At 46.1% G+C, this 13,087-nt stretch overlaps 1 protein-coding gene across 3 annotated transcripts in view; it reads left to right on the top strand.

Moving 5' to 3' along the window:
• Nucleotides 1-13,087, top strand: part of TTC6 (tetratricopeptide repeat domain 6) — a 1,585,904-nt gene that overhangs the window by 497,513 nt on the left and 1,075,304 nt on the right. For all 3 annotated transcript variants that reach the window (XM_078659352.1, XM_078659351.1, XM_078659353.1), the window contains exon 18: nucleotides 495-645. In XM_078659352.1, coding sequence (XP_078515478.1) covers nucleotides 495-645 — 151 coding nt within the window. The remainder of the gene's footprint in view (nucleotides 1-494; nucleotides 646-13,087) is intronic.

Here is a 13,087-nt window from a genome sequence, read left to right as displayed (position 1 = left end):
GCCAGGGTTTGAGTTGATTCCCTTTACAGGGCCCTTATTTTGACACACACAAGTCGGTTCACTTTATGGCTCTGCATTGTGGTGTGGAAAAAGTGAAAAACAATTGATATCCGCGTGCCTGGGTGGTGCCTATATAGGTAACCACAACATCACAACTGACTCCAAACAATGCCTGTGACGTCACGCTGAGCCGCACTGAGCGACTGGATGGCGCCCTGGGGTACTGCTCACAAAAAAGTTACCAGATCTAGTTCGATGCCTGGGCAATTCCAATGTAAGGAATCTGCAGCTACATATTGTTTCTACCAGATAATGTGTCACCGAAGTAACCTGATCATTGGGTGCTGTTGATATAATGTGGCATAAAGTAAGTGGAGCAGAGGAAATGATTGGTGGCTGCGACATGGTGGTGGTGGGTTGCAAGGGTCCACCTGCAGTTTTATGCTAGTGGTAAGTAGTTTAAGCAAGTTTAGCTGTCCCTCTTCTGATTCTAGGACGATGGCTATGGCCTACGTGAACATTGGTCTCATCTGCTTACTCCACCAAGACAACTACTACAAGGCCATTCGTCAGTTCTCTGCCGCCATTCAGGTGGACCCCACCAGCACCCGTGCGTATCTGTGCAGGGCCCAGACTTACCACAAGGTACCTCATGTTTTTTTACTATCCAAACCTCCTCATTGCACCCTACTCTTGGGTCTTCTGAACTCATTGCTCTCCTCAGTACTCACTGCTGATATTTGTACTGTACTCTCACACACTACTCATCAGACCTTACCCCTTTCATCTCCACAGTACTCGTAGCTCACTGCTCAGTAGTACTCACTGCTCCTGTCTCTATGGTGGGTCACAACTCCCTGCTCCTCTAACACAAGTGCAGTCATCGCTTACAGTACTCATAACTCACTGCTGCTGTCTCCATAGTACTCACAACTGCCTGCTCCTCTAACCGTAATAACTCACTGCTCAGCAGTTCTCACTGGTGCTGTCTTTGCGGTACTCACAACTCCCTGCTCTCAGAGCATACTGATGTCATCTCTACAGTAATCATAACTCACTGCTCAGCCGTTCTCACTGCTCCTGTCTCTATGGTACTCACACTCCCTGCTCCTCAAACCTTACTGATGTCATCTCCACAGTACTTGTAAGTGACTGCTCAGCAGTACTCACTGATGCTGTCTCCATGGTACTCACACTCCCTGCTCCTCAGACCATACTGCTGCCATCTCTACAGTACTCATAACTCACTGCTCAATAGTAATCACTGCTTCTTCCTCTATAGTACTCACAAATCCCTGCTCCTCTAACCCTACTACTGTCAGTTCTACAGCACTAATAACTCGCTACTCACCAGTACTCACTGCTGCTGTCTCCAAGGGACTCAAACCCCACTGCTCCTCAGACCGTACTGCTGTCATCTCTACAGTACTCACTGCTACTGTCTCTATGGTACTCACAACTTCCTGATCCTCAGACCTTACCATCGTCATCTCTACAGTACCCATATCTCAGTGCTCAGCAGTACTCGCAGCAACTTTTGGTACTCACAACTCCTCTGACTTTAATAATGTCAGCTTTATAGTACCTCTAACTCACTGCTCAGCAGTGCTCATGATGCTATCTCTGCTGTACTCACATCTTTCTGCTCTCAGACCTTACTGCTGTCTTCTCCACAGTTCTTATAACGCACTGCTCAGCAGTACTCACTGCTGCTCTCTCTATGGCAATCACACTCTCTGCTCCTCAGACCATACTGCTGTCATCTCTACAGTACTCACTGCTGCTGTCTCTATGGTACTCACAACTTCCTGATCCTCAGACCTTACCATTGTCATCTCTACAGTACTCATAACTCGCTGCTGAGCAGTAACCTCTGCTTCTTTCTCTATGGTACTCAGAAATCTCAGCTCCTCTAACCTTACTGCTGTCATCTCTACAATACTCACTGCTGCTGTCTCTATGGTACTCACCACTTCCTGATCCTCAGACCTTACCATCGTCATCTCTACAGTACCCATATCTCAGTGCTCAGCAGTACTCACTGCAGCTGTCTTTATGGTACTTACAACTCCCTGGTTGTTAGACCTGTCTGCCTTTGGGAAGTCCCTCCAATTTATTATTTATTTGTATCCCCTTTCTGCCCCTCATACCTCTTAATTTTTATGTTCACTGGTTATTTTTGTGGTGTTGGCCTAGGGGTTAGATGCTCTTTTGCCCTCATAGTTTTTCACCTAAGGCCTAGGTGCCTTTTCTGACTGGAAAGTAGGGGACCCACAAAATGGTCGCCATTAACTGCCATAACGGTCATCCCTGGGAAGGACCCATAGACTAGAATAGGGGCCTTCCAGAACCTTCTGGTCCCTTCTGGACCTTCTGAGGCCACCCTATAAAAGGTCAGCTGCAGGGCAGCCATTTTGTCTTTCCAGAGAAGGTTAGCTGGAGAAAAGGCTGTAGCTTAAGGCAGGGGTAGGATAATCAGAGGGTTGATATCCCAGTGTAGGGACGCTTCCTTACTGTTTCACCACCCCTCTTCCCTTGTGGTTACCGACCTGACCCGGCCAGAGGAAATCCTGGAGACCCTGGGCACCTGTCCTCATCCAGCCCCCAGAAGAAAGAGTGGGTGAGAGAGGTTGAACCGGAGTGTAGCTCCAACCACTGCCCAGTAAAGAAAGGGTCCTGGTTTAGACTTAAGGAGTGGGGATTTGATAAACAAAGGAATTGTAGTGGAGAAGAGGGAATACTGTGTGCCCTTTTCAGACGCCTCAAGAACTGAGAGGGAAGGAGGCTTCATCTGGCATTTGAACAGAACCCCCCCTTGGTACCTGTGGTAACGCATCGCCACGTTAGGGGTAGCGGATTCATCCTGGTCGAAGGCTAGAACCGAGTGCCTGGGGCAGAATTGCCGAGTGATTTGCCCGCGTAGCAAAGGCCGCTTTAATATCACTGAGACTGCTGACTGTGATTGAAGGCTCGCTTTAAGGATTCCCTTCCCCAACTGCGCAGGCCCCGCCGAGTGAACACGGGACCTGGGCGAGGGCGGAACCAAAGGAGGAGGTCCACCAGAGCTGAGCAGGCTCTGTCTTTGAGCCGCTAATCTCCCGCGCATGCCCGGTCAGGCCGCTTCCCTCAAGGAAGGCAGTGTCAGCGCCTGTGGAGTAATCGAGCGTGAGGTGAGCATTGGCTCCCTTCCGCTTGTGTGGCCCTCTGCCCCGCGCTAGCTCCAACAAGGAGGGGCTGTTCTAGCGGGTGAGGAGGGTCGAGCGGCCGACAGACCCACGCCGAGTGCCCCGGTGTTGTCTTCCCTCCCCCGGCAGTACGAGACTCCGGCCCAGTGGGCCCAACATTGAGAAGTAAGGAGTGTGTGAGAGGGGGAAATCGAAGGCTGTAGATCTTCAGATAAAAGGGCAGAGAAGCGATAACTATCGGTTGGCCACACTAAGAGAGAATTAAACTGGTCAGAAGCCTTCAAGACTTCTACAAGGGACGCCATAGAACTGATTTTGAATGCTGACTAAACTGTACTGGTAAATAAATCTCTTCGTGACAGCTCTAGAGGAGAGCATTGATGGAACTAGCAGAGTGGGGGTTACCAGCCATCCTTCCTTGGTGCTGCAAGAGGGGGGGTAAATGGAATTAACCTTTATTTGAGGATCAAAGACTTCCTGAGCTTGTAAGATGACCAGACACTGCTCCCTGAGAACCTATGTATTGTATTTTCATGCTGAAAAACTGAATTGTGAGATCTCTTCGCAGACTTTTAGTAACTGATAGAGTCACTGTTTAGATGCATCTTTCTGTATTAACTAAGGATAAATAGTAGAAAAGAGAACAAAGTAATATTTTTATAAAACAGCACGTATTTTCCTACCAAGTTGTGGTGTAGTGTCCTTTTTGTGTGGAAGTGCCTTAAGTTACTGCTGGGTGGTGAGCAACCTTTACACATGTGCCTCTAATAATTGATTGTCTTGCCCTAGGCCAGGCTACCCTAGGTGACCTGACAACTCTAGGTCCAACACTGGTCCTCAGACTTTACTACTGTAATCTCCACAGTTCTGCTTGGCAGTACTCATGGTGCTGTCTCTATGGTACTCACACTCCCTGCTCCTCAGACCTTACTGCTGTCATCTCCTCAGTACTCATAACTCACTGCTCAGCAATACTCATTGCTGCTGTACTGCTGTCTCTATGGTACTCAGAACTTTCTGCTCCGCATACCATACTGCGTCATCTCTATAGTTCCCGTAGCTCACTGCTCAGCAGTACTCACTGCTGTTCTTGGTATTCGTACAAAATATTGATTTATAAATATCGAGTTTTAAATATCATGTCTCATAAATATCATCGTGCAAAAATATCATTGACAAAAATATCTTTTTTTTAAGGTAGATAATATTGTTTTCAAGAATATCGTTGTGGTTGCTATAGTTATCAATAATATAGTTGTAAAAAAATATGTTTTTAAATGATATTTTAATTGTGTATATTTTTATTGTTTGTATAGTTGGTTTTTAATGTTTTTATTTAAAATTTGCAATTTTAGGTTATTTGTAATATTTTCTTGAAGTTTTTTAATAGTACATTATAGTGTCGTAGTGGGTTTTGAGGTTTGCAGGGGAATAATGTGGAAAGCTAATTAAGTATAATTAATTTTTACATTTTAGTTATTATTAATCATTTCTCTGATAACTATTTTTTTAATTGTGTAATTATGTTTTAAGTTATATTTTAGATTTGAGTTGTTGGATTTGAGGGGTATAGTGTGGGACCTTAATCAAGCAATAATTATTAACTAATTATTAATGTATTAAATATTTAATTGACAAATAAGTATTTAAATTGTGAAATTATTTACATGTTTTAAGTTATATTTTAAGTACAAGTTGTTGGGTTTTCTAGAAGTATAGGTTGAGAAGTTCACTAAATATTTTAATTAAAATATTTATTTTATGAATAATTATGTAAATTGTTTAATACATCTATTAAGTTATATATTAGATGTATGATGCGGTATTGGGGAGTTAGGGTGGGAAGTTATTTAAGTCACAATTATTTAACAATTGATTACTCATTAATTATTAATTGTATTTATTACTTACTTTGTTAATTGTGTTATTTTTTATTTTATTTATATTTTAAATGGGGACTACTAGGTATGTGGGAGTATAGTGTAGGAATATAATTGACTAATCTTTAGCATTTATATTTGATATTCATTATTAAAAACTATAATTATGTATAGATATATATATATATAGAGAGAGAGAATTTTTTGTTATGAATGTTATATTTTTCTTCAATTATTAAATATATTGAAATGTATTAAAATATGCTATTTGTTTGAAGTGAAGTATTTTCCTTACTGCTGCACAGACTTGCATGGGAATAGTACATTTTACCCCTTCTGAGTCCAACGCTTTCCCTAATGTTGCACAGACTGGAATGGGAATAGTATATTTATTATTCCTAGAATTTTATTGTTTTGTTAACATTGATTAAATATATATTATGATCATTATTTTTTTTGTATTCAATTTTATATTTTGGAGATAAGGGGGTCCATCAGGATGACGGGCGAACTTTGTCCGCCCGTCATCCTACCGGTGAATGGGACCACCCGCCATAAGGGCGGGGGTCCCGTTGTACATATTAAGATGCGACCGCCACAGTAGCGGGCGCTTCCCGCATTTTTAACATTGCGGCGGGCGGTGCTTTCAGCACCGCCCGCCGCAATGCTAAAAATGCACGTTGTGCATTTCAATGCACAACATGACAGGCACCGCGAGGTGCCTGTTATGTTGTGCATTGAAATGCAGGGGGTACCATAGGTACCCCCCATGTGCACCCCCCACCCCCACGGAGTCCCTGGGGGCCCGCAACGGGTCCCTGCAGGGGGACTCCGCCTGCCTTTCCGTGGCGGCATTGCCGCCACGGAAAGGCGTGCCAGAATGCGCATTGTAATATGGCTGGCGGTGTCTAACAGACACCGCCACAATATTAAACATATTCCGCCCCGGCCGCAAGGCCACCGGGGCGGAAAACAGGCGGGCGGTGATTTTCACCGCTGCGGTCCCCCCCGCCATCCTAATATGGCGGGGGGGAATTTGACAATGGATGTCGGGCGGATTGCCTCCGCCAGGCCGGCGGTGGCTACCGCCAGCCTGGCGGAGGCAATCCGCCCGACATCATAATGGGCCCCATAGTATTTTCTTCTATTGTTTAGTTTATCCGATATAGACTTCCAGCTGAAGATTCCTTACCTTTGAATTTCACAGTCATCATGCCGGATCATGAAACTTTTATTGAGCAATAACGCTTGTTGAGCAATAATGCTTGTCTGCGCCATCGGGTGGCTCCTTTCGGCTCCGCGATAGCGTTGGTTATGACGTCGTAGTAACTTTATAGGCGCCACCCAGATCCGCGGGGGTCAGTTCTTTTCTTTCCACGCCAGTTAAGCACCGATTTGGGAAAAGCTACCCCTCTGTCGCTTTTTGACAGGTTTTTTCTCTACTTTTTGTCGTATTCAAAATCTTTTATGCTTTGTGTGCAAGGATGTCTTCGAGGAAGACAGGGTTCAACCCATGCTGTGCCTATCACTTCATGATGTTGGTTACCGACCCCCGCCTCGTCTGCTTCTGGTGTCTTGAGCATGACCATGATTCGAAGTCGAGCTCGGACTACCGGGCCATTGCTTCGAAGATCTTGCGGGAGCGGGCAATGAAGCTCCTTGTAGCCTGGCAGTTGACTCCGTCCAACGAGACTGTGATGTGATCCCGGTTCCGATCTAAGAAGTAGATCGATGTCCACGACAGTGACCTTAAGATGCCACGCCTGGCTTAGGACAACTAGCTTCTCAGGCAATATCCAGGGGTTTCCAGCAACATCAGCCCTTTCCCAGTCACCTTACTGCAAAGGCTTCCCAAACCTTGTGGGGACGTGGACAGGGTTCGTTCTGACCTAGGAATGGAAGTCAGAAGTCATCGCCCACCCTGACTCCGGCAGCCGCAGTGTCCAAGCACTCCTAGTCTGAGTCTGCAAGACCACACCACTCCAGTTGGCCGAAGAATCCGTAATCATCTACCCCCTGTTGGTCCATAACATCGGACCAGTGGGTCCTGCAGATTATTCAGGAGGGCTATTCTCTGCCTTTCCTTTCTTTTCCTCCTCCCATTCTGCCAAATCAGGAACGACTGACTGAGGATTATCTAGAATTGCTCCAAGGAGGAAGTTGCAGCTCTCTTGGCTAAGGGAGTGATAGAAAGGGTCCATGTTTCAGAAGTAGGTGGTGGCTGTTATTCCCGCTACTTTCTGATTCCAAAGAAGAACAAAGGGTTGCGGCCCATTTTAGATCTTTGGACCGTCAATCTCTTCCTCAAGACAGATAAGTTCAAGATGCTCACTCTAGCTCAGGTCTTGTCTGCCCTAGACGAAGAATACTGGATGGTAGCGTTGGACTAACAGGATGCGTATTTTCACATCCCCATCCTGCCCGGCTGCAGACGTTACCTGCGGTTCAAGGTAGACCTAGAGCACTTTCAGTTTACAGTGCTCCCCTTGGCCTTACAAGTGGCCTTCGGGTATTCTCCAAGGTGATGGCTGTGGTCGCAGTTAATCTGCGCAGGTTAGGGGTGTCAGTCTTCCCCTACCTCGATGACTGGTTGCTGAAGGCGTCCTTGCCCAGGCTGTCGCCTCCCACCTTCAGACTAAGTCGACCTCCTGGGGTTCTCTATAGACGTGCCAAAATCCCACCTGACTCCTCTCAGACACTCCCTCTCATTGGAGATGTTCTGGACACAGTTCAGTTTCGGGCTTATCCTCCCAAATAGCGAGTCCAGTATATTCTGGTAGAAGTGAAGATCAGGGGACACTGGTCTTCGGCGGACTTGGGGCTCCACATAAATTTGTTGGAGCTTCGAGCAATTCATTTGGCATTGAAAGCATTCCTTCTCTCTGTCAAGGGGAAGTTAGTATGGGTGTTCACAGACAACACCACCGCCATGTTGTACTGCATCTAGCAGGGTGGGGTGGGGTTATGGACCATTTGTTGAGCGGCCCTGTGGAACAGCAGGTCATAACCCTGGCGGTTCAACACATGGCGGGTTCCCTGAACGCTGGGGCAGACAAACTCAGCCGTCGGTGCCTAGCAGATCACGAATGGAATCTCCAGTCGGAGGTGGCAGAAAGTTTCTTTCATCTGTGGGGAGATCTTTGGTTAGATCTGTTTGCCACTGAAGAGAACGCACAGTGTCAGCAATAGTGCTCGCTTGAGTTTCCAAGGTGGCTATTGCTCGGCGATGCTTTTCGCCACAAGTGGAGCTCAGGCCTGCTGTACGCCTAGTTCACCCATACCGCTCCTGCCCACGTTTCTGAAGATCAGGAGTGACCTGGCCCAAGTCATCCTTGTGGCTGCGGACTGGGCGTGGAGAGTTTTGTATCAAGAGCTTCTGAAGATGAGTATCGATCCTCCAATCAGGCTGCCCCTTCGGGAGGATCTTCTGCCACAGCAGCAGGTAAGAGTTCTCCACCTGAACCTGTCAACTCTAAGCCTCCACGTGTGGAGATTGATCAGCAGCAGTTGATATCTTTTGACCATACCTCCTGAAGTATGTAATGTTATTCTGACTGACAGGCGGCCCTCCACTAAGACTGTATATGCCTGCCGTTGACAGATATCTGTATTATACTGTTCAGAAAAGTGTATTGACCCTCTTTCTGCTTATTTCCCCTGTCCTTCTATTCATTCTAACCCTTGACCAACAGGGCTCTGCTTTGGGAACTCTCAAGGGTTATCTTTCTTCTCCGTATGTGCTTTATGGCTGCCAGACCAACCATATCTCTTTAAGTCTCCAATTGTACATAGGTTTTTAAAGGGGCCGGCACACTTGTTTCTGCCCACACCCTTACTGCAGTGGGACCTTAATCTGATCCTCACTTATTTTATGTGTGCTTCCTTCGAGCCTTTTTACAATTGTCCTATCTGGCTGCTTACCATCAAGGCAGCCTTTTTACTGACCAATCTGGGTCAATCCATCACGTTGCCCACCTTCTTTGCTCCCCCGCATCCCTCTAAGGCTGAGGAGCGTTTCCACTGACTGGACCCAAAAAGATTGTTGTCATGCTACCTTGACCACACAAAAGAGTTCCGGGTGGACGACCAGCTCTTTGTGGGGTACATGGGAGCTAAGAAGGGGCAGTGCAGTGCAGAAAAAGACCTTCTCTCGCTGAGTCGTTCTTTGCATTAAGACCTGCAATACCCTGGTGAAGATGCAGCCCCATGAGGGATTAAGGGCCCATTCCACCAGTGGAAAGGCTGTGACAACAGCCTTGGCCTTGGGATGTCCCAGTCCTGGACATCTGTCAGGCAGCAACGTGGGCATCTTTGCACACATTTGCCAAACATTACTGCCTGGACACTGAGGTCCACAGGGACGGGCATTTTGCCCGTTCAGTCCTGCAGGACTTCCTAGTTTGAAGTATTGGTCCGCACACACCGCCAGGATGGTATGGCTTGGGTATCAAATTCAAAGGTAAGAAATCTGCAGCTAGAAGTCTGTATCAGATGAACAAGTTACTTACCTTCAGTAACGCATTATCTGGCTGAGACACTATCTAGCTGCAGATTCCCTACAGCCCCACCCTCGCCTCCTGCTTTGTGGACTAATATTGTAGGGCTAGGGTTACTCCCCTTTTCAGGGCCCTAGATTTGCACATGACCATGTCATTAACTTCATGACTCTGCGCTTCGGGCATGTAAAAAACTAAAAGTACCAACATCCGCACGCCTGGGTGGCGCCTATATAGGTACGGCGATGTCAAAACCGACACCGCTGATGTCACACAGAGCCGAATTGAGCCATTGGACAGTGTGCGCAAATGGTATTGTTCATCAAAAGTTCCCGGATCCACCCTGACGCCTGGGAAATTCAAAGGTAAGGAATCTGCAGCTAGATAGAGTCTCTACCAGATAATGCGTTACCGATGGTAAGTAACTTGTTCTTTATGTATAACTACATCAGCATTTTTATTAGTTTTACATTATAGTGGCCTTGGTTGCCGTGCCTGACATCATCAGGCGCTCGCTGGATGTCAACATCCCAGCCATGCTCGTGCTCTTAGATCTATCCGCAACCATGCTAATTTACTTCTCCGACTAAAAGAGATTGGGATTGCTGGGCCTGCACTGGCCTGGTTCCACGACTTCATGAAAGACAGAGTGCAGGGTGTCTCGCCGGGAACTTTCAGATCCAGGCCCAGGTTGGTCAATAAAGGGTACCTCAGGGTTCATATTTGAGCCTTCACTATTTAACAATTGTGTGGCACCCCCGGCCAAAGTCATCAAAGCATACAGGTTTGATATCCTGTCGTAAGCGGTCGACACACAGTTGGTCATTTCCTTTGATGAGGTTATTGGTACAGTAAAGAACCGCTTTTCGGCTGAGTTGAAAGCTATTGCAGGATGGATTTGGATACATTTCTTCAGTTGAATCCAGAGGAAACAGAGATTATTCTGTTTTTGAAAGCTCGCAATCTGTGGACTCTGGCTTGGTAACCGTTGGAGCCAGGCAAGGTCACTACCCCAAGTAAGGTAGTACATAACCTTGGAGTTATGGTAGCCCAAAAACAGTATGAAAAAAACAGAGTGAAAGGGGGCTTGATTACCTTCGGAGGGGAGAATGCCTTGATAATTTTGAACAATTCCAGGCTTCTATTCCCAGCTTCTTTAATTTTTGAGGCCAGAATTTTTTTTTTCCCTCTCGCACTTGAGTCTTCAAGGCCAGTGGCCAGTTTGTAAGTGATTTTCTTTATGGGACCAAAGCTCTTTCTCTATGATCTTTCCAGGCATTTACGTGCAGTCTTACTTTTCCTTAGTGCTTCCGTGAAGCAAGGGGCAGAGGCACGGCCTGTTTTAGCTGCCTGCATTCTCAGTGGTGCTAGTTGCAGCCTGCAAGTGAGCGGACGTCCTCCTCCAGCTGGCCACTAAAAGGATTGGGATGCTGCCTCAATGTGGTAGCTACCGCCTCCGGTGTGACCTCTGCATAGGATATAAAACTTCTGGCCCTAGGTTTGCACTGGGGAGAAGGGCTCCCTGATTCTTTACATATTCGAAAGGTAAGCAGGAAATGATCAGACTAGATGATAGGGAGGGGTGAGTGTGTTGTAATCTTTGATGACGAGAAAATCTGGTTGTATGTATGGCCTTTCTCATGGGTAGGTAGCGAGACATAGGGAGTTAGGTTGAGGGCGCTAAGGGTTTCACATATCTTCATGGACTCAAGGTATGTCGATTGATCCATGTGCATGTTAAAATCTCCAAGAACCATGCAATGGTTAAATTTGGATGCGATAGGGGACAAGGCGGGTCCAAGCGACTCCACAAATTGGCTTCCTGGTCCCGGTGGTCGGTAACTTACTGTGCCAGCAAACGATTGCTGAGCTGACACAGTCAAATGAAAGCCAAGCCGCTCCGCCCCTTCAATCTCTGCCATAGGTACAGATATGCATGAGGGAGAGGTTTGTTAAATATGGCCACACCCCCCGCTAGCCCCATCCTTCCTAATTATCAAATAGTCAGAGGGAATCGCATTGGCAATTGTTGGATTAGATCCCTCATTGAACCATGTCTCAGTAATAAACATGATATCTGGCTGTATGTCAGTGAGGAGGTCAAACAGCTCTAACTTGTGATTTTTACAAATCTTACATTGAGGAGAGCTGCCTTCAGATTGCATTCTTTTGCCACAGACCGTGGGTGGTGAGTACACGCCACGCCACCAGCTGCTCCTGAAGGAAAGGTATCGTTATCATGTGGCTGAGCGTCCCGGTCACGTTCCCGCAGGAGAGATGGTTAGTGTCCACAGCTAAGGTAAAGTGGGTGCAGCAACTCCCCCACTTATCCAGGGCTCGTAGACTCTCTCTGCTGTAAATCAGTTTGACCTTTTGGGGGATAGTTTCGCCTGATGGGCAACGGACAGCTTCTCCGGCGCCGGTCGCCTCCGGGACGCGGACAGGCGCAGACGGGCTTGCCTTTGGCGCGCCAGCGGCGCACTTGCACAGCGTCCCTTTTTCCTGCCTCCAACCCCGAAAGAACTAGACCGCACCCTGAAGAAATGATTACCAGGGAGTGCAGAGTCTAGCTATCGAGTACTGCCACCCTGAGTATCCGATTCCAATTCAAAATTCAATTTCCCCACACGAGTTAATTCATTGCTACTCCATTTAAACATACATTAAAACTGATAATATTCATTCAGTGCAAAGCAGTTTTTAAAATAAGTGTCAGTTTCAAATTCAGAGACACGAGCAAAGCAGCTGATTGCTCCGTCAAAGGGAGTATATATTTATATATATATTTGAATATTACTTAAACATATTTAATTTACATTATATTATTGTTACTTGTTACAATATTTCCTATTTTTAACGATATATATTAAAAAACAAATTTTTGCATATATTCATTTGATATGTAAAACGATTTTATTCTTGGTATTATTGTACTTACCTTTATGAGTATAGGGAGACAATATTTTTGCCATCGATATTTAGGACTCGATATTTCTGTAGGTTGATATTTGTGTTTTCGATATTATTGTCATAGAATCCCGGGGCATATTATCAAGGGATTTATCTCCGCTTTTTTGGCATTAAAAGCCAAGAAAGCGGAGATAAAATTATCTCCCTATCAGCAACAGGGTGCTAACACGCAAATTCGCATGTTAGCACCCTTTTTCTCTACGCTTCCCCTTGCATCTCTAATGAGATGCAAAGGGGGCGTTCCAGAGAAAAATAATAGGAGAAATGTTGTTAAGCGAACTTTCTCCTATTATCAAGGATTTCGCTAACCCTGTTAGTGATAAAAAAAAGCAGCGCTAACCGCGGTTAGCACTGCTTTTATTACACCTGGTATTTTCCTGACTTAGCCATGATATCCTATGGAAGGTGGATATCATGGCTAAGTTTGTGAGCCCCTATCATCAAGCTAACGCCATACTTCGAGAGATTATCGTTGGTGTTCCAGTGATAATCTCTCATTTGACAGTTAGTGCGAGGATTTTTATCACTTCTGAGGTAAACTTTGCTAATAGCAAGT

Source organism: Lissotriton helveticus, chromosome 9, assembly GCF_964261635.1.
Source record: "Lissotriton helveticus chromosome 9, aLisHel1.1, whole genome shotgun sequence".
NCBI lineage: Eukaryota > Metazoa > Chordata > Amphibia > Caudata > Salamandridae > Lissotriton > Lissotriton helveticus.
This window is presented reverse-complemented; position numbering and strand designations above follow the sequence as displayed.